Source organism: Uloborus diversus, chromosome 1 (genome assembly GCF_026930045.1).
Source record: "Uloborus diversus isolate 005 chromosome 1, Udiv.v.3.1, whole genome shotgun sequence".
Classification (NCBI taxonomy): Eukaryota; Metazoa; Arthropoda; class Arachnida; order Araneae; family Uloboridae; genus Uloborus; species Uloborus diversus.
In genome coordinates, this window is record NC_072731.1 from 126,380,060 (window position 1) to 126,407,829 (window position 27,770).

The 27,770-nt window shown below is 33.3% G+C and overlaps 1 protein-coding gene across 1 annotated transcript in view; it reads right to left on the minus strand.

The window, feature by feature from the left end:
- The window catches only part of LOC129234844 (cytochrome P450 4C1-like), a 78,229-nt gene that overhangs the window by 15,733 nt on the left and 34,726 nt on the right, over window positions 1-27,770 (minus strand). The window contains exons 3-11 of the mRNA XM_054868748.1: window positions 25,021-25,139; window positions 23,237-23,322; window positions 12,041-12,234; window positions 9,492-9,561; window positions 8,122-8,248; window positions 7,065-7,268; window positions 5,414-5,587; window positions 3,193-3,259; window positions 169-348 (exon numbers count right to left, since the gene is read on the minus strand). Coding sequence (XP_054724723.1) covers window positions 169-348; window positions 3,193-3,259; window positions 5,414-5,587; window positions 7,065-7,268; window positions 8,122-8,248; window positions 9,492-9,561; window positions 12,041-12,234; window positions 23,237-23,322; window positions 25,021-25,139 — 1,221 coding nt within the window. The remainder of the gene's footprint in view (window positions 1-168; window positions 349-3,192; window positions 3,260-5,413; window positions 5,588-7,064; window positions 7,269-8,121; window positions 8,249-9,491; window positions 9,562-12,040; window positions 12,235-23,236; window positions 23,323-25,020; window positions 25,140-27,770) is intronic.

The following is a 27,770-nucleotide window of genomic DNA, read 5'->3' on the forward strand; positions in this document are numbered from 1 at the left end:
TTTATGTGTGGAACTACTCTTGCATGCATTTCAATCCTATTTCATAACCTTACCCCTTCTGTACTACATGTTTCTGCTTATTCCATTAAGGAACGCAAATGTTTTTTAGACGGTATCATGTAGTCTAAAATTGTTTCTGATAAATATTGCCCTCCTGTCTCCACATACCTATGCAACTCCTCGGTCCAGCTGAGAAGGGGCAGTAGGCAAATGGATGTCTCTTGTTGATGTTTTCCGGTAAGAACCTGTCCGGATCAAAGAGTTCCGGATTAGGGAAACATTCTTTATTCCTATGCAGCATGTATATCACCAACATGCAGGTTGTGCCCTTCGGGATCTTGAAGCCGTCTAAAAAGAAAGAGCAGTGGAAAAACAGTCATTTAGTATCGTATTACATCATAGAGTAGAAAATTTTCTACGAAGGAAATTTTGATACGTTCAAGTTCCTGCATTATGAGTTGTTATATGTGAAAGTAAAAGGTAATAAATGGTTTTCCAAAAAAAAAAAGTGATCCATTTTCATAATCAGCTTGTTTACTGAAGGAAACGAATACATGCATGTAACTAGAAACATTTACTCGTAGGAATTGATTGAAGTTCTTTACCTTAACCCTACATCTCAACGCAGAGAGATGAACGTTCCACCATGGAGTGGAATATATCTTTTAGAAAAGTTGTGCCGAACTTACGACCACGGGCCTCATGTGATCCGCGTAGCTGATCCTTGCGGTTTGTTATTCTGTTCAATTTTATGGATTATGATCTGGAAACTTTCAAAACGACGAATCATCTTCATTCAGTATCAAGAATACTTGCGGAAAACTGGATGATAAGAATTTTTGGTTTGAACTTTTCCTTCCTTTTTTCGTGCTTGCCTATGCATTTTAGGAAAATGAATCAAATATAGTTAAATTTTTATGCGTTCTGGCTTGCGAGAGACTTCTTCAAATGAGGAGTGACCCTCTGGTTACAAAAAAAAAGAAACTGGACACCACCTGGGCCTGTTTACCCGAAAGGCAAAATTTTCAGAAAGACCGAAAATTACTGAAAAACTGCTTTAAAAAATTCCAGATTCAATTTTCTAAGAGATTGAAAGCATTAGAACTGGTTCAATCAAATTTATCCCAACTGTATTACAATGCACTTTTTTAACAATTTTGTGACAAGCTATATCTGTTACAACAACTAACCACCCTTCATTGTTGAGAAATACAATGCGCAAACGTATGTCATGTACAAGAATTCTATATGTCGAGTAGGAGAGGGGATAAACAGTAATTTGAATTTTGCATTCTTACTAAGTAATCTTACTTTAAAAAATAATGCTTGTAGCATCCGTGAGTTTTATTTAAATGTTTGTTAAATGTTTAGAAAAATTTCCCTAAACAAAATTTGGGGGGTCCTGAAATGAGACGGAGCTTTCCTCCACTTCAGAGGTTAATCAGGCCCTGGTCACCACTGCTTACTGCTGATTGCTTACAGAATTCTTGAACACGGATGACGAGGATTTGTGACCTCAGCAATAAAAACAAAAGATTTAAATTAATCCCAAGCGAAGTCAAGAGGCATTAGATCAAGTAGCTTCATCAGAGTGATAGCTGTTTTTCACATTTTTGCGGTATAGCGGAAGCAACTAGTCATGTATTTTACCACCCACTTTCCAGAAACAAGGGTTATTCTTTCTTCTAAGGAGATCATTTCTTCAAATACTTGTAAAAGAAATCAATGCTTCAGTGTTCTCATGGAAATGGATTGTCATTTTTGAAACACCCAGCAGTCTGACGATTATCGTTATCAAACTCGAATGTCACTAAAGTTCTGAACTTTTCGTCTCGCATTAGACGTGTTGAAGAATGAAATGGTAATTTTTTAGCACATAGTGTTTTAAAAAGCTCATGATTTTAGGTTTATCTTAATCTCTTCTATTAAGTGAACCAATTGCACAAAATAAAACTACAATATATACTAGGAGCACAAAAATGTAGTCCATGAACCTAATCTACTGTGCAGGTGAGAATGACAGTAGTATAAGTCAGTTCGTATTAGAGTTGCAGAAATCCTTATTTTCAGTAATCTTTTAATTTATAGCCAGCCTTGCATGCACTTGACTTTTAGTAAATAGCAAAACAGTAGTGTAAGTCATTGTTTAAAACGATAGTGTAAGTCATCATTTAAAGTTACTTTAAAACAAGTTAGATGTAACGTTTGATTCCAGTTGATCCATAATTGAAAAAAAAAAAAAGTGAGTGTCATTAAATCCAAAGCATGTTCTTCAATTTAAATTTACGGAGACTTTTATTGATTTATTTATTTATTTTAAAGACTCTTTTTTTCTCAAAACCTTCATTTACACAAAACTATGTTAGAATGACTTACACCATTCCCATTTTAACCACGACATACATATTGTAAGACAGGGATCTTGGTTTAAAAGAAAACTCTGATATTTATAAGTAAAAACATATGAAAACCTTCACTCATTCATTAGGCGTTATTTCAGTGTACTCTTGCTAGTAAAGTTTTATAAGAGGGCACTTGTGAAATTCAAACCTAATAGTGAATGACACGGTTGTGCATTAAAAAAGCCAATATGAAATTCCATGAAACAGATGAGAAAAAAAACATTAGCTAATTAATATATTTTTTTCTGTTAACAAAAGCAAACAACAACATGAAAAACAAAAGCACTGCTAGTGAAAAAGAAATAAATGAGCAATAGAAATATAAGAAAAAATAAGTTTTGGCAACTTTTCTTTTTTATAACTCTCAATGAATTGCGAAATATAATGCCAAAGCAGGTAATGCTAAAATAATAAGTCGTTTATTCCCAAATGAGAAGAAAAACTATTAAAAAGATTTCTTTTTTAAAATATCGTGACAATCAAGACCTTACTCATTAATATATGTTACAAATTTTGAGTAAAAAATAAAAATGTCTAATTTACTTCAGAATATAAATTAGCATGCAATATAAAAAAAAATGTCATTTCAAGAACCTTCTTTTAAATATTTTACTATTTTAATGGTTTATTCATTATTATTGAATTCATTATTTTTTTCTCCTCTTAAGTTTATGTTTTGACTTGAAAATCAGGCGTATTTTGTGTCTTTATTGCCTTTTGTTCACATTTTTCTTAGCAAATATGTTAAAGATGGTTCGTTACTAAAGTTGTAGTCAAAGCATCTACGTACCAACTTCAACGTCTTCTTGTAATTCCCTGCCGATGTATGGCGCTGGTGGGAAAAGCCTTTGAGCTTCCTAAAAGAAAAAAAAAAGTTTGCTACAAATAAAGTTGGGGCCATTTTAAATTTTGTAAATGAACACTGAAAATTTTTTTCTACTAAAAATATATATATTAAATGCTGTTGACGAATTAACAGATGGCGAAGCAAATACCCAGAAGAAAAAATAATAAAAAAGATGAGTGGGAGTTACGTTTTTTAGTTAAAACATCGAGGACGAATTTATAAACACAAGAGGTTCTATAGTGTGGCCCAAAAATGGTGAACAGATGCTCTGATTTGATTCCATCTAGTAACGCAACATATATTTTGATTGTAGTGAATGCTCAAGGAAAATTCTACAAGTAATGTTTATAAAACGCTACGGACGGAGAGAAACATGACGTGCGGGATGTTGGTAACATTGTTGTGTTTACAGTTTTCCGCACTCCTTAACAAACTTGCGAATTCTTCGCTTGGACACCCTTGGTTTGGTAGATATATGCAATCAGACTTCTGAACGTCACACCATTAAGTGTGAAGTTTAAGTTGTTGTTTAGGTTTTGAACGCTATTTACGTTTAACTGATTGAAAACCATCGCCTGTAAAAAGGAAGCATTTTGCGACCATTGCTTCTGTAAGAGGTACAGAGATCTTATACTGAAATTCACGTCACAGACAGAAGTAGGAGGTAATAAATTTGTCAGTGCAGCGTTATCATATAGGGTGTTTCAGTTAAGTGCTTCAGAATGGGGTCGTTTCCAAAATTTTAAAAGTATTTTCTTCTGAAAGAGCATGCATAAAAACATAGGATCTGACCAATTTTTTGAATAATTTGTTTGAATTTAATATCTTTAAAAAATTACTTAAATCGTTGCGCTTTTATTGTTTACGCTTCTGTCGTGTGACATCACAAATGATGAAATGCCATTCAGTGTTGCCATTCACAGCTCAAAATATTTAATTCGCATCTTTACTCACGTGTATTGGCAACGATACGGTTGATAGCGAACGTAGAGCGCAATTTTAATTCGCTGCTTGATTATCATAACGTGGAAACGCAGTGAAAAATGCGCCAAAGGACATGATTTGTGACGTCATAAAGACCACGCCTTGTTTTCAAAATCGGACATTTTAAAAAATTAATTAAAAAGTAACTGTTGGGAAAATGAAAGTATTTTCTGGGTCCATGTTATTTTTTTTTTACTCCTTCAATCAATTTCCGTGACTAAAAGTAGTATTTCTGAGTGAAGGAAACAACCCCATTTTTAAGAGGGATAGGGTACATTGTGAGGACTTGAAATCATATAGCAATGCGGAGTTGGAAATAAGCGTGAAAAAAGAGACCGTAAGTGAAAAATCTTTTTAGTAATGCATGAAAAACAGCAAAAGATTCATGTGACAAAGTAAGTGTTCGAAGTTTCTTCCACCGGCTACAATGCACACCTCACATCTTCCGCGCATGGAACTCGAACAGCCTGGAATACTCCTGGCATAGCATACATTTCTAGGGTCGGGAAATTATTTCCGACCCTACATTGCTGTTTGATTTCGAGTCATCACGATGTACCTTATACCTCTTAAAAGTTCTGAAATAGTTAACCGAAACACCTTGTACATCCTATACCTTTGACACCACTTTTACCACCTATTTCTTGAGTTGAAGGAATATTAGGGTGAAGTACAGTTCAGCTTTCGACGACAAGTTGTTAAATCAACAGATAGGGTTTAACACCTACTCAACGATACAACCGTGGACTATAAGGCAAATCAGATATGGTATAAAATATGTTTTTGTTGGAAAATAATTGAATGTACAAGTTTTCAAATGATGCAAGGTTTATAAATTAACAAGTACTTTTGAATGTGAAAAAAAATAGAAAACAAAAATATGTAGAAGAAATAGTTTTCGAGTAAAATTTGTGTTATGAATTTTTACAAACATGTTACAACGCATAGTACAAATGTTTTAATTACTTCGAGCAGATGTTAATTCATATTCATCATGCATTCATTGCTTATGATATGCCCAATAATCGTTAGTCATCATCTGTCCTTCACTTGACCCCTGTTGTTTACTCAAAAAGGTAACCCCTAAGGGCAAGCTAATTTTGTAATGTAAAACAACATATAAATTAACAAATAACTTAAAGGTAAAATACTTCTCAGAGACATATTTTAGCTAGCTCACTTTTATCACGCAGTCCAGGTATTTCAGCTGTTTGAGGCATTCTTCAGTGACCGGCTTGCTGTAATCGTCCCCGTAGACGGAATCTATTTCTTCGACCACTCTCGCTTGAACTTCGGGGTGGAGGCCGAGAAGATACAGAGTCCATCCAGTACCGACGGCGGTGGTGTCGTGCCCCTTCATACACGAATATAATAAAACAGCTATTAATGATGCATTTTATTACACTGAAAACGGATCGATCAACATTTGATTGCAATGTAATACTACATTAGATAAAGAAATGTTTGCATAGAGTCAGTCAAACGTAAATTAGTTTGGATGACTCGTTACAGAATTTTTAAAATGTCAAAAAATGAAAAAAAAAAAAAAAAAAAAAAAAAAAAAAAACAGCTACAAAGTTATGTTTTTTAAAAGATCACTTTCGTGCCTCATTTCTAAAAGTTAGTCATTAGAAGATGCTACAAAAACATTATTTTTTTTCCTTTTAGAGTTAGCTATTTTTATTGTTTTTGTTCCTTGATTATTAAAAGAAAGGTAGGTTTTATACAATATTTTATTATTAAAGAACAACAGACGGCGAGTTATGGTTTTGACACACACATTGATTTGATTTCATATGTTCTCTTAAATGTGACTCAAAATATCATTCAGTGAAATTTAAATGTTCCGCTATGGAGCTTGAGGTTGCAGAACATAATCGCACGATCTTAAGAGAGTTAGTCTTGCATTAATTAAACTAAAATGCGAAATAAGCAATAAAAGCTGCATTTTTGAATGAATCTATGATTTAGAGAATGTGCAAATCCTAACCAGGAGGCTTTGAAAGATTGTTTGAGTGAAATGTTGTTAAAAGCAGGGCTGTGGAAATGATTTTCTCCGCCTCTTTTCCTTTATAAAGCCTCCGACAGCCTTCGAGTCGTTTATACAAAACGGCGTGCAGAGGGGCGAAAATGACAAAAAGCTCCTTAAAATGTTTTTTCCCCTACATACAACCAATCGAGGCTTAATACATTTGCAAAGGCCTACCTCTTATCAGTCATAACTGCAATTTTAGAGCCCTTCGTCCACTACAAAGCTAAAGGGAGCCATTATGCAGTGAAGAACCATGAGGTGTGGGAATTTCAAAAAATTGCTTTTAAGCAGCCTATATTTTTTTTTCTTATTATAGGCGGGTATATTTAATTTATCTCGTGTCAACTATAGTAATAGAACGAAGAAAATAAGTAATCGAATATTCAAGCTAAATAGGTTTTGATCAGCACCGAAAACTAGGGAATTCAAGGTTATTTATTTCAAAACACTCTACAAAAACATTTACTCTTATGTACTCTTTGAAATTAATGTTAATTTGTCATAATGATATGTACGAAGACCCTAAAAGGAATTTAGCTGCGTAAACCTGTGAATTTTGGACATTGAGCCTAAACAAATCGGAAAAACTCGCTAAATACATGCCTGTGTAAACAAAAAAACGAGAAAAGTTTACAAAACATTTCTAATCGCTCTTTTGACGTTTTCGCTCCACTATGCTACGCGTTTTCTTAAAATTTGACTAGAGAGCCTTCCGTTTTTAATGACGTAACAGCGTTTTCTATCTCTCAATTTTGTCAAAATACACCAAAAATTTTTTTAAATATTCAATAAATCTTACCGCAAACATAAAGGAGTCTACTTCCTCTTGGATGTCATATTCAGTAAAACTTTCAGGATCACTGAGATGCATGTCAAGCAGTAAATCGAGGAATGCCTTTCGCTTCTCGTCTTCACCTTCGGGTGCGAGCACATTCTCGGACTTTGAATGATTCTTCTCAGATTTTAGTTTTTCTGTCATCTCAGCTTTTCTGTTTAGAATGACCTGAGCAAAAAAATTTGCAGGATCAAGAAAAAATTATTAATCCCTTAAAAAAATCAAAAGAGAAAATTCCAAGCTGAAATTTGTATACTTTATGCATGATACAAGCTATATAAAAATGAAAAAAAATTCTTGTTTCACTGTACTACGATATCGTGTATGAAGATGAAAGTTATATTTTTTTTTATCCATAATATCTATATATTAAGCAAGTACTGTTAAATGTTCTGGAAAGGTTCGTTTTTAAAGCGATTATTTAGAACAATAAAAAAAAAATTCCGACTTAAGAAAATCATTACTGACATTCAAGTTTTTAGATATTTTCTTTAAATTTCTTTTAATGTGATGAAAATATACGTAACGCCTCATAAATGTCTGCACATAGAGTAAGGGGAAATAAATAACACTTAATGGAATGGGAATCAAATTAAAGAAATTGGCCACCTAAATCCAACATACAGAATAGAGGGGGAACTTCCTTTTTCATTTGTGCCTCTTTATGCAGAAGTCGAACATTTATGGTGACGATAGGCAACGTACTCTTTCAGATTGTCCTTTATGTGTCCAATAAATGTTTTCCAATGTACATACTTGAGTTCATTGAGTAGCTGTTTCAAGGCGACCACTTTCCTTTCATATGTTTTTGGATATGGGTTCCTTAGAAAATTCTATCTCTCCAAATTTCCCTACTTTATCTTAAAGTCTGTACCTTTATTTACACATTTTACCTGAAGAATAATTCTAAGCTAATTTTTCAAAGTTACATGTTTTTTTTTTTTTTTTTTTCATTTCTTTCCTTTATTTAAATAAGACATTTTATGAGCCAAGGATAGGATTCTGTAGTTTATGAACTTACTTGTCTGGTGAATTTGTCCATTGCTGCTGAGTTCTCCTTGAATTCCTTCCCTCTCCTAGTGTTATAAAAAACCCAGTCTGGCCACAACCAAGGCCTTAATATGCGTGCTGCAAATGCTTCGCAAGCCCTGAAACAATAACAAGACGATGAACGATACCGAATCAAATCAATAGCAATACACCTATTTCGTGCGAATTTTTATAAACAAATTTAAATTATACATGAAGCACACCGCCAACTCAGTCAATTCCAGCCGAGGACTGCAGTTTCGTACTTATTAGCACTCATCAGCCCGGCATAGGAGTGACTGAGCTGGAGGTGGAAAACCTCTAAGGAAGCCAAGAGGGCCAAACAAACTGGTAGCTAATACAGAATTAGCACTGACCAGACGAGTGACCGAAGCAATGGTTCGGTTCAACTCGAATATTGAAGGCAAGGCAGGTATATTCAGTAAGTTACTGCCCTGTAGCCATAGGGCTATAGCAAAGAGCGGTAACTTACTGAATAAATTTAAATTATGTTTTGACGACGGCTAATTTGAGAAAATTTTTAAACATTGGTCATCTCAAAAGGAAAAAAAAGGAAATCTAATGTATATCACTTTCTATAGCAGCATCAACAAAATTCCCAATCTCCAGGTTCGCGCTCCTGTGCTACATTAGAAGTACTGAAAAGAGTATTTAATCTGAGCGATGAAATTATCGTCCACACAGCACCATTTGTTTTAAAAGCTATGCTCATTTACGCTTGAAAAAATAATATGATATTCTTTTGTCCCTTTCACTCAATGTTTGTAATAAGCAAAATGACATTTAAATTTGAACACTGAAGAACTATTTATTAACTTTGTCAATGCTATATTCTAAGAAAGAGTCAAATACTAACGTGATGTAATTCATATTCGATTCTTTGTTCGTTGATGTGGCATGAAATTGCCTCTCTTTGCAAAGCTGTTTTCGGGGAGAAAAAATCTTCTCGCTTGTTTAGTTGGAAAAAGTACTCAAATTTCTTTCAAGCTCAGTTCAAAACTCAGGCTAACTTGGAACAGGTGTTCGAACTCTATTCCAGTTATTCTAATAAACCAAAAATATCGCTAGTTTATTTGGAGAAAGCATTTCAATAGTATCCTAGCTTGGACCAAAAAGTTTCTCGATAGCACAAGTAAATAATTTTGTTCCAACCCCCAGACGAAACCATCATTTTTTGAGTTTTCTTACGTTTCTTCTTTTATTTACAACCTTCGTTTCTTTCTGTCTTTTTTCTTTTTTGCTGTATGCTTATTGCAAAAGCTATGGTTTCTCTGGTACTCTATCATGCATTCAACTCTCTGAAAAGCAAAATGTGTTAAAAAGAAAGAGTCGTTCATTTACTTGTGCATACGCTTAACGTAGACGGAGTCGTGGTTGTCTTGAGCATGAATACTGATTCCCATAGCAGTCTCTAAAACAAAACAAAAATAGTTAGGTTAATTTATAAACAGAGCGCTGCATATTACTGCAGGTTTTATAAATTAAAATGCTCAGAAGTGACTCTTTTGGTGATAAAAATAATTCTGGGAGACTCTGAAGCAGCCTAAAGAATTTAAATGATTCACTAAATTAAAAAGCGTTGTGATAATTCACACTTAAATAATGCAAGTTGTATCTTATATATTCAACGTCAAGCTTAAAATTCTACAATAAACAAAAACAGTACCTTTTTGTTGAACCAAAAAAAAAAAAAAAAAAACATTCTACTAGTAACGCACAAAATTTACAAACTAAAAATAACTAACTCTCTCAAAAGTATGGATTTTACACATTAAGAGCCCCTTGGAATTACATATTTACACCCTTGGAATTAAGAGGTTAAGTAAAGAACCACGTGCTTTTGAAAACATAATTATTAAGACTTTAATTCCTTCTCCAACTTAGTCCATGCTTAAAAAGGATATGGATGTTTTTCCCAAAATTTAAAATCTTGTTAGTGTCAAAAAATACACATAACTCTAAATCTCACGAACGATGTCATTTTTTTAATGGTAGTGGTAAAAACTTTTGAAATATATTACTGAAAGTTTCGGATTCACACAAAACGAATGGCAGCGAAACATAGTTTATTTCTCCTTACTTTAAAATGTGTTTAAAATCAGAAGCAATTTTTAAAATTTTCTCCTGTTTACCAATAATGCACAAAGGGTAACATAAAAAATTTCAAACAGAAACGTTGAACAACAATTTTTTGAAAAATAAATTACATTCTAAATTTTGGTGAGAAACAGTTGACAGTAACTGCAAGGACAAAATAATAGTTTCCGCCTGACACATCAACAATTATTTTATTTCTTTACCTTATTTGTATTTTTGTTTTTAATCAGTTTCTACAGTTGTCTTCACTGAACTAAAATACCTTGAAAAAAAAATCTAGTACAGTAATTGCAATTAATAAATTCGCGCACGGCATTTAAAGAGGAAACTATGTATTTTCAAACTAATCAAAGAAACTTCTTTAGGAATTAAATCTCGTTATACTTTAAAAGAAATGATTTTTTTATTCCCTAGAAGTTGTTTTTATAGCATTCAGCATTATTTGTTATACTTCTTACATTGATTCTCCTGGATAATTAGTAAACAAAACCAATGAAGTATACAAAAGGCAAAATTAAACAAATTCGCAAACTATTTGAAGAATATTGATCATAATTACTGTATTTTCGCAAATTGTAATTCTTAATTACAAAATTAATGCATTTATCTCTATAATAGGGACAAACCAAACCTGGCAGCATTGCGGAGTCTACGCAGATCCTAATCGTTCCATTATGACGCTGACAGGTTAGGTTTGCTCTAACTATAGTATCGTTTTCTCATATTGTTAATATATTGTAAAATTGAGAAAATATCTGACGGGGACTAGGGACTAATAAAATTTCACCAACGTATTATTTCTTTTATTGAATTTTAATTTCAACAGGTGATTTGTTTTTTGAGTAATCTAATAAACACTAAAAATAATAAAAATAATATTAGATACTTTTATAAGAGATTTAAGGCCTTAAAATAAAAATTCCAGATACTGGTGAATTAATCACAAGCAAGATCTAGGGAGTTCTCTTTTTTAAAGAAATATTCCTGTTTACATAATTATAATAATAATGCAATGCATGAAATATTACATATTTTGTTTAACCTATTTCTGTAATTGTGAAAGCACTACCAAAGGAAGTATTTTTCAATAAGAAGAGGATATATCCTTAGGTCGGTGAGATAAAAATGTTAAATACTGCCATATTATTTTACATGATTTTTCTTTCTAAAGGTATTGAGTTTTCAAAGTTTTATGCAGAATAAAAATTCGTGTAATACTATTTGCATTGATGCCCTAAATCATCGCTGCAGCTTTTGGACATGAATTTCATTTTTCAAGTAAAAATGTACTCCTTCACCGTATTTTACCTTTAACCTAAAGGAAACAAGCAAAAATTTAGACAATGTTTACTTACATTTTCTCTAATACCGCAATAAATGCTCTACCTCAGAGTCAGACTTACGTAAGCCACATAATCACTACTTTACAGGACATGGGAAAACTTTTGTCTGGGGGCATGCAAAGGATGGGACGCGTGGTTTTTTAACATTCGTTATATAATTAAAGAGGATTTTATTTTTAGAATTACGTTCACATGGCTCGATGGGGAATAGGATTCTACATATACATCACCAATAAACGGAAAATCGCAATTTTTGGATTTACGTTAGTCTGGCTCTGAAATACAAAATGTACTTTGAAGCAGAAATTTTTGTGTCAATCAATTTGATATCTGTAGAAATTTGATTAATGAACTTATTATTTACAGTCACACTGGTAAAATTTAAAGTCACTGCAATCACAATCGCAAAGGTAGAAAGAGTTGATGAGACAATTTTAAAGCAGCACTTACGACAAATGGTATCCAAAGTGCACATGGTGATATAGGGAATGACGTTCACAACAGGGTTGTCTTTTCGTGCCGCTGTCAGTTTCTTGACCATGTAGCGAGACTGGTCATCAAATACGCCCACAAAACTCTCCAAGATCTTGAAATGAAACGTATTGGCAATGACGCGACGTCTTGCTCTCCACTTGTTTCCCTCGCTAGGAGAAAAATAGATTGTAACGTTAATGTTTCCCGGAGTAAACGCCTGTGTAACTGCTTATAGTTTTGGTTTGAAGGCAGGTTGTGAGCAATGCTCACGTTACGCACGTGCCTATTTGTAAAGAACCCTTCGATGAAGCCTGTGTAACAGCTTATAGTTTTAGTTTGAAGGCAGGTTGTGAGCAATGCTCACGTTACGCACGTGCCTATTTGTAAAGAACCTTCGATGAAAGCTTTATAAAATAACAAAAATGAAGCTTGATTAAAAATTAAGAATCAAAGCAGTCCGTCAACTAACCGCAGCGTAGTTTAATTCAAACATTCACCCATTCAGCAAGAAACGGTAAACATGGCAAGTGTTACAGATGAAACAGCAAGCTTTTATGTTTATTTTCTCTATCACTTCTTATTAAACAGGGCATAGATGGGATAGGAGACATGACGGGATTCTGTACTTTCTAGAAATGTTGCCTCATTTCGTTTGTATTCTAGACGAATTAAGTAGTACTCTCATTCTTCAAATAAAACCCAAGTACTACCCACTGAAAAATTTAAAATTATAGCTTCTATTAGACGCTAAACTGTTTACAAGTCCTTTGGATATAGAGCTTTCAATTTCGATCCAACTGCAACCGCTTAGTTGTCATTGCAACAAAGGAATTCCAGTACTTAAGACAGTGAAATGTGCTTCAAATACCATTCGAGAAAGCCCAAAAAATGAGTATGAAAGTATATTCGACAAAATTGAGAGCTCGTGTATGTGTGTGTACGTTTATGTTTTAAAACTTTTAATTATATCGAGGGCATCTTCTTCAGTTTTCCCATGCTCATTTTTTTTCTTTTTTTAACATATAACAGCTCATTAGTATAATATACATAGTGTCCCAAAACGATCGCATAACTTCTGTTGAGAGAACATAAAAACTGCCCAAAGAAGCGTTCCTGTACGTTCCATTGTTTACGAGAAAAATACGAAAAACGAAATATGACGTCACTGCCGGTGCAAGGAAAAAACACTTTATTGAACATATCAGCAACAGTATTTGCATATCCTTCCAGATGATAATGTTTAAAACGTCATTACACGTATTTGTTGTTATGCGCAATGTACATATACTGCTGCTGATACGTTCAATAAAGTGTTATTTGCTCGCACCGGCAGTGACATCATACTTTGTTTTTCGTATTCTTCTCGTAAAATATGGATCGTACAAAAACGCTTCTTTGGACAGTTTTATGTACTCCCAACGAGGAATCTAGCTGTGCAGAGTTTATGCGGTCGTTTTGGGACACCCTGCATGTAAAATACGATGAATAAGACTTTCGCCATTCAGGCTAAGTGTACCTGTCCCATTATGTGTAATAGTAAACTAATGTATGCAATGAAACCCTTCAAGTATGTTTTGTATTTTTTAATTATTATTATGTTATCATAATAAAATGTACTAAATTTCTTTATTCTAATAAATAAATCCGCAGGGGACCCTAAACTGTTCATACCACGTCTGTTTGTCGGCAGTTTGGAATCCTGTAGTGAGAATGAGAATAAGGTACTAAGTATTAAATCGTATTACAAAGTAATAAATCAGAATACAAAGTACAGAGCCTTGAATAGAATTCGGACTAAAAAATGAAAGATCGGTCATTTTTAACTTATCTCGGTTCTAAAAGAGCACTAACCATTTATCATTTTATCCCATTATGAAAAATGATGCTTTTTTGATGTATGAAAAGTAAAAAAGTGTTGCTTCTACGGATGCATGCAGGTACTGTTACTTTATCGTAACTGTGTTTACGTCTTCGCTAAGGGTCAGCATTATAAAATACGTTTCAGGTTAATCTAAGCTGTCCCACTTTTTATAGAAGTTATCTCTCTGTTATAATTTTCGTTTCTTATTTGGATGCATTCCAATAAATAATTAGAATGTCTTCAATGTCCGGCTGAGTTGCAACATTGAGTAGCCCAAATGAAATCAATGTATATTCTTAAATTGGGCGTTGTTATTACACCCATGTGCGAATGAATGAAAACAAGTTGGGAATTTTTATTTTTCAAATTTTTTAGGTTGTTCAATCTTTGTTTATAACAGTTGTTTAACCTACCAGTTGATTAGGCGCTTTAACCTCACGTTTTTTGTCATAAATATTGTGTATAGTTTAAGTGTTATAAATTTCTACATATTTTGCTGTTTTGTCTCAATACGGTCACTTTTTATCTTTTTGTTAGCCATTGATATTTCTCCACGGAAGAGGAAGGCGATTGTGACATTGAGTGAAAATCTGATTGCGCAACAAAAGAAAAAATGATTTGTGCTTTGCTAAAAACATGGTAGAGAGATCAAAAATCAAAGAAAAGTGCAAAACTCTGGTTGACTTTATGAACAGTAGAGTGAAAATGGTGCTTGACAGAAATGGAGGGAGGAGGTGGTATACTAAGTGGTGATTTTGATTTATAATTAAGTGATGTAAATAAATGTGATTTTGTAAAGAAAAAATGGCTTAATTCCATTAATTTTCACAAGTTTGTAGCATTTTTTCACTTTCAAGAATAAATGTATAGGAAATCTCGTATTGAAAAGGCATCAGAAATGCGTCAGAAAGCAGGAAATTAAATCTCAACAGCTTAATCTTCAGTCAATAAAGTAATCAATTTCTATAAGCAGTTTTTTTTAACTTAATTTGCCAATCAGTTAGCGTAATATTTAAAAATAGATATTATCATCTTTTTTTTTAATTTTGAAAATTTGATAATCAAAGCTTACGTATGAGTAATTAGATTTGAAATTTAACACGGTACTTTTATTTCTTAAAAGTTTTTTCAAATTACAGTTTTGATCATAAATAATAATATACTGAAAAAAAAATTCTTTTTCACCTAGCTCTGATATTTCATTGCTATTATCAAGTTTAAATTTTGAGTTCGATTCAATCTCTCCTTCAACAATTACAGTTGCAACTACTTTTAACTACTGAGACATCTAGCCACAAATAAATTTATATACAAATTATTTTCTTAAATTTCTTTCCGTATGAGAAGACGAGCTAATTGTTCTAATAAAAAAAACTTTTATTTAAAGAGTTTTGTAAATGAGGTTCTACAGGAAGCAAAAGCATGATGAAAGTACAGTTATTTCCCCTTTTTCGCTTTCTTCTGATAACAGGCATGACAAAAATAATTACACGACCTTATCTTAACTAGCTCGCCCTCTGCCTTCTAATCGAGCCGTTTCTTAGCACTATAATAATCAAAATGGGCATTCTGTCAGAAGAATCATCCTCTATCACTTTCGGAATGTCTGGGCATGCGGCAGATAAGAAACGCGGCGCGAAATTAAAGGTCCGGTTTCAATTCAAGAAGAATCTCCTCTTCCTATTTAGCTTTTTCTTTTCGTTATGGCAAAAGTTTTTGTGTTCCTGTTATGCTTGATTACAGTTCTCATTGCGAATGGTCTTCAAGTGGGATGAAATATTTCAATTTTCTTTATCTCTACGGAGTAGGAGAAAAGTGTTAGTATCATAAATAGGATACTTGTAATATGAGTAAAAATGTAGGGTCAAGTGGGGGTGAAAGGAAATAGAGTTTCAAAATGTTTCAACGTATGATCCTTCCCTTTCTTTTGGATGAAGTTAGACATAGAGGTGCGTGCATTGTGTCCAAAGGTACATTCTCTAAGAGTAAAGAGTTATGAAACATTTGACTTGTAGATTTTGTTAGCGAATTAAATCGTGTTTCTTTTTACCTCAGCTTCGTTAAATTTACTACAGTGACTATACTGTAACATTTTCTCCTAAGTTTTTAGCGTATAATAGAATTTTACTGTAAAGTTATACAATAGAAAAAGACCATAGTGATGTGGCAAGTTGCGCCGCGGGTGGTGTTGCAAGTTACAACGGAGTCTGAACCTACAATCATTTTATTCGCAAACCGGTTATTTAACCCCTATACCAGTTGCGGCTCAGTTGGAGAGTTATAAGCATCGCTTCATAAGTCACATAGAGTACCGATTGACACTGCAATTGACTATTTTTCCGGTAATGTTTACTGTAAAAATTTTCTTTACTACAAACTTTTCATTTTACAATACTTATGGTAAATTTTTAACGTATTTTGAACACTGTAAGGAGTAAATGGAAACTCCTCGTTTACTTCCGCATGAGGTTGTCGTAGGTAGATAATCGCACTAAACACAGTCAATTAAGATAGTAATTAAGAAGTTTTTCACCAACAATACTCAGCCTGTGGCCCGTAGGTTGCATGTAACTGCTGATTCTCCAAATATAATATAAAGCCATTTAAAAAGAAAAGTCATGCAAAAAAATTAAACGGTGCTCTAAATTTATGTAAAATATAAACAAAAGTTTCGTTTACATTGAAACTTTATCTTTCAAAAAAAGAAAAAAAAAAGGAAGAATGGAAAAACTTCCTTACTTCCATTTAACCCAAAATACAGAATCGTTATGGTAAATGGAAAACACATTAGTTATACGTCAAAAATAGCTGGGAAGGTGATTAAACATTCTTTTTTTTTCTTGGTAGTTTTCCACATGAGAAATAAAAATACCTGCAGGAGTGGAAAATGTAAGATCATTGAATTTTTTAAACTGAGATTTTTCCCAGTGTCACCTTAAAACAACGATGACTACTACACAGCACTTGGAAACACGCGAAAATCTCAGAGTATCTTTAATGTATTAACTAGTATTCCCTCACCAATAGAGACAATTAGTGCGGAAATGGAGTTTGTTTCTATTTACCCCATTTTCCCTTTACCTAACTGACTCTACTTAACATTTAAAAAAAAAAAAATGCGATGAAAGTAAATACTGGTAAACTCGCGTCACTTAAACTTAGCCCGCCAGCATATTCTAAGAAGTGCTGAGGGTGAACAGCTTAACTGATTAACAAGAGCGCCTCGAATTTTGTGGCCGTCTCCGTATTCAATTTAATAATCCGCTTTCATTGTAAAATAAATACTGACGTTTTAAAATAAAATAATAATAATAAAATCGCGTTCTCTCTAGCTTTGCTTGATTTTTGTAAGAGTCGCTTTGTGAAAGAAATAAGTTAAAGTGTATTCAGAAGCATCTGAAGCATTTTAGTCAATTTTATGAAATGAAACGTTGGCAACACTGATGTTTTATATCAATAAAGTTACTTCAATTGCTTGGGTGTATTGCTTTAAATATACTTGCAACGAATAAATTTCTTTGACATCTTTCATACGTTTATCCATCAAAACTTTTGCGGTGAGGGTTTTAAAGCTATGGTTGTTATTTCACTTTACATAATACATCTAATATTAATTAACAATACACTTTATTTTTTAAAAAAAAGAGCAAGAAAAGGAAATTGGAAGCCCGAGATCTGTAAAAATGTGGCCCACTTTGAGAAACATAATATAGTCGGCTCTCTATTTAACGACTTTCAAGGGACCACAAAAAAACGTCCTTAAGTAGAAAGCGTCCTTAAATAGAATGCTTTTAACACTATAGTGGACCATTTGGGATCGTGAAAAGCCGTCGTTAAATAGAGCGTCGTTAAACAGAGAGCCAACTGTACATTATTTTATTTCTTTGCTATTTTTAAATAATTTATATACGCCTTTCTCCGTTTTGCTTTAGGCGGATTAAACAACCGTGGTGACCTAAAAAAAAGGACATTTTAAGCAATTGAAACACAATTTGCATAGACATATAGTATAAATCAAAACAAAGTGATTTTATTTCTGACATGAGCTGAGGTCTTGGGAGAAAGTTTCATTTTTACAGGTTTTTAACAATTAAGACTATAATAAAATTGAATTACGCTACTTACGACAATACACTAGGGAATGACACAGCAATTATTAGTAATCTATTGGGGGGGGGGGAGAAGGGTGTTAGAAATTGCTTGAAGCATTAAATAACTTTTTTTCTGATTTTGTAATCAAAAATTAGGTAAAAATGTACTCAACGTCGTAAAAACTGTGCTAGAGTAACAAATTTCGTGTTTTTGGGCTATATCGTTTTCAAGGAATGCTAGCCACAAAACAAATAGTACAGTAAACTTAGGCCAAAAAAAATGGTCAAACCCAAACATCTAAAAAAAAAAGAAAAGTTTAAACCTGTTGCAAATTACTTCTTACCCTACCAGCAAGAAGTGGTAAAAAGTCCCAACATTTTTCGCGTCGGGGTTGGGGAAGGGGGGGTGACGAAAAAATCCTCTTTAAAAAAAAATTATTTCTATTACTTAAAAAAATGCTCAAAAATTACAGAAACCACACTCTATAATAGTAATATAATAAACTCTCATAGACAAAAATGCTAATTAACTGGGGTGCACAGGCAGGGGGGGGGGTATATTATGGCGCAGATTTCGTCATTGGACTTTTTAAGGCAGTTTTTTTCAAAGGGTTTTTCTTTCTTTTTTAAGGACTTTTATTCTGGATGGGTACTCCGTAAAACTTGAGGGGTCCGCCATAGCTTTGGAGGGAGGGGGGGGGGTCTGTAATTTGCATTCTGAAATAAACGATTGCAATGAAGTTCACGAAGAATGTTGACTGATTTTAAACTTTTCCGAAGTGCAAAGTGCCAGAAAATGATATAGTAATGTCAGAACGCTCATCCTAAAATGATCTGAGCGAGCTCAGTTACCAATTTAGTTGTGACAGGAGTTATTTAACTGCTTAGAACGCTGGAGTGATATTTAAAACTAAATCACTGTGCAGCTCTGAAAATAAGTCCAAATTGACTGAAGTTTCCCTCCTTCTTAATTTATCTACTTCAACTTTTCTACAATCTTTTGCCATCACCGTAAGGGTGGATAAAATGAAAGTGAGACGGGCAATGCTGCAATTCTGCAACCTCTAAATCGGCCGGGGTTCTCGTTGCCAAACACCTAGCTGGCTCTCTTTTACGCGGCCGGTTATGTGAATTATGCTAAATATGCGCACATATACTTGCAACACTGTCTGAAACTTTTGAGTACATTATGCTATAAAAAAAAATCATCACGCTACCCAACGATCCAACGCAGTGACAAATTTTGGTGGTCCAGAACCTGAAGTGATTCAAAGATAGAACAAATCTTGTTGAGAGTAATGAGCAATAGAACTCTAGAATGATAAATATTTACACCTTTTTTTCCTCTCAGTTAGGAGATCACAATCCAGCCACCAGCTTCTAATCCATCCAATTTCTACACACAGCCACCATAAGTTTTCTGCACTCTCTACGTGCATTGACCCAAGTTGGTAGTAGTATTGCTCGCTGATACTCGTCAGACGCTGATAATAAGGCGTATTGTGATGAGGACTTAAACTTTGGGGTATTGGCATAAAAGGACATTGAAGGCAAAAAATGTAGTGGCGTTTCTTTGTAAAGGAAGTATGCAGTTAAGTCTAGCTTTTGTTACGAAAGTAGTTACTCTCTGTAATGATGTGTAAACCCAAACCATCTTTTTGCACCGAATGGGTACCGTAAGAATGGAATAACAAATTGCTAAAAACTTCCAATACGAGTTATGCGCTGATCCTATATCAGTATTCGATGAATATGGTTTCATAAGGAAAGAAATCCTGCATTGTTAAAGTGTTATTACCTGAAGCAAAGGATCCACCCACCATCACAAAACAAACAGCTGATGTCATATATGTCATAGATGGAAAATACTTCTCCATCATGTTTTTTTTTCCGGTAATGATCTGCAAGCTTCAAGGAAATATGCCAGCAATGCAGTATATATGTTACTTGTAAATATGGGAAAGCTATTGTCATTTTTGATGAGTACAAAGAAGGAAAAACACCGCAGAAACCAGGGCTGCGGAGTCTGAAGGAAAATGGCCGACTCCGACCCCGACTCCGACTCCTAAATTTTGAAATGCCCGACTCCGACTCCAACTCCGACTCCGACTCCGGATTTCTTTTATTATTTTTGTTAATTGTATTTTTTCAACTCCCTCTCTCTATTCAGGCGAAGGGTTGAAACCTCTAAACAGAGATTTAAATATTAATTCCTTTTTATGAAAATTTCGCATTTTGTTTTTTATTGTAAACCCAAGATGCATACAACGTTAGAAATTCAATTTAAAAATCAAATTTTCCAATAGTTACGAGTTAAAAAGTGAGATAACTTAAAAATCCCTTTTAAAAAATTTGAAAAGGATTATCTGTAATTTGCCTCCCTTTAATGTTTAACAAATTGATATTGATCAAATCGTGTGCTTTCAATTTTTGAAAGCTGTAACTTGAGAGAAAAAATGCTTTTTTTCTAAATCCAAGTTCTTGAGAGGGGGTGGTTGCTCCGGGTGACACCCATCTGGTAGATGACACCAAAAGTTAATTTCAGAGTTTATAAAAAAAATAGAAATATTTTAATTCTGAAAATTTTCGCGAATATATTTTAAATTATATTTCATCAATAAAATTTCAGCGAAAATAGGGCACATATACGTCAGGAGCTAATTTTACACAAAATGCGGGGTTATATAAATTTGTACGAATAGCTTTTACTATACCTATATTTCTTCTTCGCTAAATTTTTAATTTAAATTTTATTGGCTGCTTTAAAATTAACCTTAATATGAAGATTTTAAGATTAACTGCAATTATTGAGTGTTGTAATCAAGAAATCATTTACACTTATTTTGTTCCATACTTTTTAGTGAGAACCAAGCTTATAGAAATAGTCTTAATAAAGAAAAAAAAAACATTTGATTATTTCATCGGATCTTTTGGATTCGTGCTTTCGCGCCATAACTTTTTTGAATTTGCCGATCACCCTTAAACGTTTCAACCTTAGCTACGGGCCTCAACTTACTAATTTTTTTACATTTCTTTTACTATTTTATAACCGAGATCGAACAAAACACTATATTTCTATTTTTATTTGAAAGTGATTACTTGAAAATGTTAGGCAACAAAATCGTTTGCTGACAGTTGCTATTAGTTAAGTTCAAAAGCAAGCAAACTAGGGGACGGCTACAGAAAGTTCGGTAAGCACTCAAGCTAGCTGATTGCCATAATGGCTGTTATTTTCTCATTATTATCTTTTTATACATGTAATCGAATCAATTGGTAATCAGTTTTTAAAAAATGCAAGGAGAATCAGTGAAAAGGATAGAAAAAAAGAAGCTCGGAGTCGGAGTCGGCATGTTTTTGAACAACTCCGACTCCGACTCCTTTACCCCAAAATCTATCCGACTCCGACTCTTCGAGTCCGACTCCGACTCCGACTCCACAGCCCTGGCAGAAACATCATCTGCGTCCTATTACAAAAGCCAAGCCTTCTACTCTAGAAGACTTTCTGTACCTCATATCTTGCACTTACTCTGAGGGATTCATTAGATATAGTAAATGTTGAAAAGTCTGAACGTGGACTGAATTGCTCAACTACATGCAAAAACTGTGCTAGACATAGTTGGAATAATACGTTGGTTTTGGCGAAGATCTAGGTACCAAAAAAGATCTTGATAACGAAGACTTTTTCTTACAATCTTACAAGAAATCATTTGAAAACTCCAGTTCAGACGGAGAGTTAATCTCAATCTGATGACGTATTTGAAGCCTGCATGTATCTATATTACGTATACTAAAAACTTTGCTTTTAAATAGTGCAAAAAAGCAATATTGTGTAAGGGAAAATAAAAAGTTCAGCATAATTTTTCTGACCATTTAATCAAACGTGCCACCAGAGACGGGGGGGGGGGGTGATCTTTAAGTATATTATTTTGTTTAGGGAGTTGAGCCATTGTTCTTGTGAGGTGAGACCTGATTTAATGCATTTTAAATTTGCATCAAATAATACTTCTACTTGGAATAGAAGGAGGAGGGGGGCATTATGGTATTATTTATTTGAGGGGCTTTAGCTTTGCGAGGAGGTGCGCCATTGCTCTTTAAGAATAGATACACTTGATTTCTAACTTTAACTTTGCTTGAAATAATTTTTCCACTTGAAATGTATGGAGGGGGGTTCGAGGGTACTGCTTCATCTTACGGGGAGAGAGGTGCTCTGCAGCATTTGTGAGTTGTGTCATCCCTCTTGGGGAGTAAAAAACTTGAATTTAATGCTTTTAAATTTAATATGACATAATATTCCCACTCGAAATGCACTCTGAAAAATCCGGAAAAATACCCAAAAAAGCAATTTTTAGATGCCCCCCCCCCATTCCGAAACCCGACGCACAATGGGATGGGATTTTTTACCTGTTCTTATTGAGAGGGTAATAAACAATTTGCAACTGGTTTAAGCTTTTTTTTTAATTTACATGTTTGGGTCCGACCCCTATTTTTACTGTACTAAAATGCACAATCTTTTGTCATCTTATGCATAGATTATTCTTTTGCTTAATTATGGGGCAGTTTTTATTGTATTTGAATGCACTTTCCTTGCAATACAAAGAAATTAAATAAAATTATGATTAGAGGCTAATTTTATTCATTTAGAAATATTTATTTATTGATTTCTTTCAGCAAGTAACATTATCAAAGTATAGCTTTAAATACAATTTCTATTTTTATTGTTGAGCATTTTAAGACTTTTTTGCTCTCAAAAGATTTCTCCCCTATAAAAATACTCCGTTTATTCAGTATGTTGCTAGTATCTAAATAGTTTGCTGTTGTTTTTTTTCCTTTAATAAATCCAAGTGCACACAAAAAAAAAACAATGTTGTATTTGTTTTTCTTTTTCCCTTCTGCTCTTTTTCATACTACAGTTAACGTTTTCAAAAGATTGTAATCGTTTTGTCCAATCAGAAACCGAAAAGTAAGGAGTACGGAATCTTAATTATCTGAAATTGAACCTGTCAATTGCATTTTGAAACATATACTGTTAAGTAATGTAAAACTCAAAGTAAAAAATGTTAGGAAAAACGAGAATAAGTTTAATAGTCATAAGATTTCAAAGGAGAAAAACATTTGTATCATATAACATGACAAACATACAGTTTGGTGGATTATCTTAAGTACAGCATTTTTCAATTGATTATTGGGTATTACAATAAAAACAGACAAAACCTGACTTACCTCGTCACCAAGCCTTCTTTCAGCCAAGGATGAAGAAAAGTGTAATCGAATGATTTCTTAAGGTTTATAGGACTTTTCAGAATCACCTGAAATTAACAAAAATGTGATTCACACTTATTTCTTACAATATTTCATTGAAACTTTTGCACTGTTCTAATTTTTAGGCACAAATTCTACTTTCTCTAAAGCGCTTGGAAGTCTAAAGTTCACTTCATAGTTTTAAAGATAAACATATTTTAAATATTGTTTCTTCTTTTTTTATAAGTCTTTTAATTCACAAGATTTTACTTTTTTTAAAAAATAAGTTGGTGTTTTGCTCTGTTTAGTTTTTAACTGCTGAAATCGTAAATTTCACTTAGGTTTACTTTCCCAAGCAAAAAAAAAAGAAAAAAAAAGAAAGAAAGAAAATAAAAATTTTTAAATTCTCCAATTTATCTACTACGACATCAAATGTTTTCATTCATGCAATTTTCATATAAGGGTGAAAATATTTACGTAACAAAGAGAAAAAAAAAACAGATGATAATATTTATTATTAGACACGCGATTTTAGCATTGGACCAAGCTACTCCCTATGTATTAATTAGTCAATAAGCGAATAAAAAGCCAAAGCAAAGTGAAATCAACTATAATAAAATTACTTATTTATGTGATTGTTTTTTAAATTGTGGCGCGTCATGGGGAAGAATTATGATTTTTTTTTGCCAACAATGTAGACCTCGTTGCCCAATTTATGATACATTAATTTTAAAAAAGGCATTTAACGTATTACGTGATTTTAGCACTTTTTATCCCACATGAGAGAAACTCAATTAAGTAGCGCTTTAAATGCGAAGAATCAGTATCAAAGAAATTTTCTCTGAGAATGCAGTTTAAATTGGATAAAAATATTCTTTATTGTGAGCTATGCTACGTGTCTGTACATATTTCTATGCATTTAATGAAATAAGATGATTTGCATGTGAGTTTGTGTGTAGATTAAATATAATTAGAAAAAACATTATTGTATTATGCGATTTTTAGCACTTTTAATCCTACTGACACCACACTAATTTTTCGGTTTTTTTCTTTTTTCTGTGTGTATTTTTTATATAAAACCTCGACAACTGCAATAAATTTAATTTTTTAATTCAGCATTTTGTTTTGGCTATCTCATTTTGTTTATATATTTACTGCCAAAAATTAATATATTTATCAATACACTTCAGTATCTTGGCTGAAGTCACTTGTAAGTATTCAAGTAATCGAAACTCAATTTAATAGCGTCGTGAATGCTAAGAATCTGTAACGCAGAAATTTTCTCTTGGAATTCAAAAGCCTCACGGCGGGGGGGGGGGGGGGACATATTTTTAAGTTATGCACTGGTCCATACATATCTATATACACTTATTTTAAATAAACTGACTTGTGTGTGACTTTGCGTGCGTATATTAAAATAATATTTAAGTCTCCCAGAGATACATATAAGCAGCCACCGAAGACAACTTCTTGAAGTAAAATGGTGCAGAATGCAAAACGAAAGCTGTGATAAAAGGCGAACCATTTAGCCACCTGACAGGGCTTGATTACTGAACGGGCCAACTAGGACGTGACCTAGGGTCCCCAATTTTAGGGGCTCCCAAATTGATGAAACTGCTCTAGTCAATGGCTAAAATTGTAAGATTTGACTGCACAGAGACGCCAAAAGAGTGCTTGGCCTAGGGCTCCCTAATATTTCAATCGAATCCTACGGATTGAACTTGATTGGAAGAAATACGAGACATTGCTTAAGGAAACCAGCTTACCTCGAAAAATTCCGGCGAGAAGCAAAAGACAACTGGTCGAAAGAACCCCCACATATAGAAGCACCCCAAGTTTTGGATCTGGTGAATCATTACCAACCCTCGCAGCAGTTGGAAGAACACTGAAAAATATAATAATGGCTTTTTGATATTTGAAAATATTTTTTCAAATATATTACCGTCTCCAATCATTTATCTTATTAGATATTTAAAAAAAGTAATCACAAATCAGCTCACTTTTTGTACTGAAGTTGAAAGTAGTAAAAAAAGTTTACCAATGCTGCTGCTGATAACAATAAAATATTCTTTTCAATAATCAAGATAACAAATTACATTAATACGAAGAATTATAAATTTTCTAAGAATTTTGCGGCAAACTATATATATATATATATATATATATATATATATATATATATATATATATATATATATATATATATATATATATATATATATATATATATATATATATATATATATATGCAGGGAAAAGCTTTAAATTCGAAGCTCGTAACAAGTAGAGTGGAATCAGGTACTCAAAGTCTGGAGTAGAACCACGAATCTCTGAGTCAGTTGAACTAGTTTTCCTAGATTGTGATTTTTTTTTGAGACATAACGCAAGTAATTTTTGTTTTACGTGAAACTGTCGCAGCTCAACATTTCTTTTTAATATTACAGTTTTTGTGCGGCAAAAGACTTTGATGCACAAGAGCCCAATGCAACAGTAGCTAACAAATTTTTCCATCGATGAATTAGAGGCCATTAATTAATTACGTAAGGGTCCCGAGGGGGAGAGAGGGTTGTAAAAATCTCTACATACCCTTACTTGGGGGTGGGGGATAGCTCAGAGCCCTTCTTACGTAAGACTTTCCAAGTCGATATTTTATATTAGAAATCGCGCGGTCAAGTGGTTTGCCAGGGATCATATTTCATTTGCTTCTGGAAGATAAAAAAAGTACTAGGATGAGTTGTTTTTTACTTGTTTTTCAAAGAATGATAGTGTAAAATATAATAAAAGAATTTCACTGTGTATGGCATGCCTTATTTTTAATTTGAACCGCATCATATGCGAAAGTATTTGCCGAAAAAACTTCATTCTAGATTCCTTTTAGAACATATTTCTTTACACATTTTTTTAAAAAATAACATTAGCGAATTTAATAACGATTCCAGTGATGCAAGATTCGTTATTTTATTATTTTGAAAAATGAAATGGAATCTTACGTAAGAATGAGGGGGGAGGGATTGAAATTCTTAGCTATCCTTACATGGGGAGGGGGTTCAAAAAATTGCCAAACTCATCCTTACGTAATTAATGCATGGCCACTTACATTAAAACTGCGTGATTTTTTCCAAACATTAAACTCACATTGTTGTACGCATACGAACTTATTGTAAACACATAAGGATTCTTTTAAGCATTTGTTACTTAAGTGTACTGGAACTTCTTGCACATTTTAGTGCCTAGTTTAGAAGTGTTTCTCGTACAAAAACACTTCTACTGGTTATGGGTGTCATTTACTATCTTTCACTCGAAAAACTCCTGAAGGAGTTACCATGCGGCAGCCAGCAGTAATGACCTTTTATCCATAAATAGTCAAAGATAGATACATGGGTATAACTATCTCTCACCAGTTATGGATGAAAAGTTTTTATTGCTTAGGGTTTTATCTTCGATTTTATCTTTTTTTTTTCTTTCAGGAAATAATTTGTCCTGACTTGTTTGACCGACTTTTGTCATCTCTTGATGGATGGAATAGCTGTTTCTTTAGAAAGAAACATTTAAATCTTTCTCTATTTAGAAACAGCGTGAGTCCTTTTAATCCTTTGAAGTCTGCTTTGAAAGTGAAATTTAAACAAAAGTTACATCATTTTACATAATGCATTCTATTCAAGCGTTTTTCAACCTACTTAAGACATACTTTTCCCGTTAGTTTTTACTTGTAGCCACTGAATTGAACCTGAAGAGGAAAACCGTAGAGTAAAGCACCCAATATGGTGATATAGAATAGTAAAGGGTGCTAATTCTAAGAGAAGTTTCCTCTGCTACAGTAATTACGTTGCAATGCGATTATGCATGGAATATTCGTCTTAGTTTTGGACATGAGCGTGCTTATAAGCACGCTTATAAGGGTGCTTATAAGGGTCACTAACATAAAATCTGTGAAAACTGAAAAACTATTCACTGTGTTGCCACGAAATTTGGTACAGAGGTTTATGATAATTGGAGAAAGAACATAGAAACATAACATGGAAAATACTTTAATTTGGAATTAAGTAACAGTGTATAAGTTTGCAGGGCAAAAAGAGTTTGGGACCAACGTGCACTGCTATACAAACTTCACAAAGAGCTTTTATACTGTTTATGATCGTCAATAAATGCTCAGGAAACAAAACGCAATCTTCCAAAAAGAACGGCTTTTAACTCTTGGAGAGTATTAGATCGCTATGCAATAGCTCCTCCTAAACCATCCCAAACATGTTCAATAAGATTGAGATCCGGAGACCTCAAGGGCTAGTCCATACGTTGAATATTCTCTTTCTCAACATGTTTGGTCCCTTAATTTTGGACATTCTGTACTAACGATAAGTATGTGGTTTTACAGTATTTATTCGATTTTAAGCAGAATTTTTAAGAATCAAAATCAGGTTAGCGAAGTGCGCAATATAGAGTAGGACGCAATATCGATCAAAGAACCCAATATGAAGCGAAGTCAAATTCTTTTTCTTCAGAAAAAGAGAATGAATAA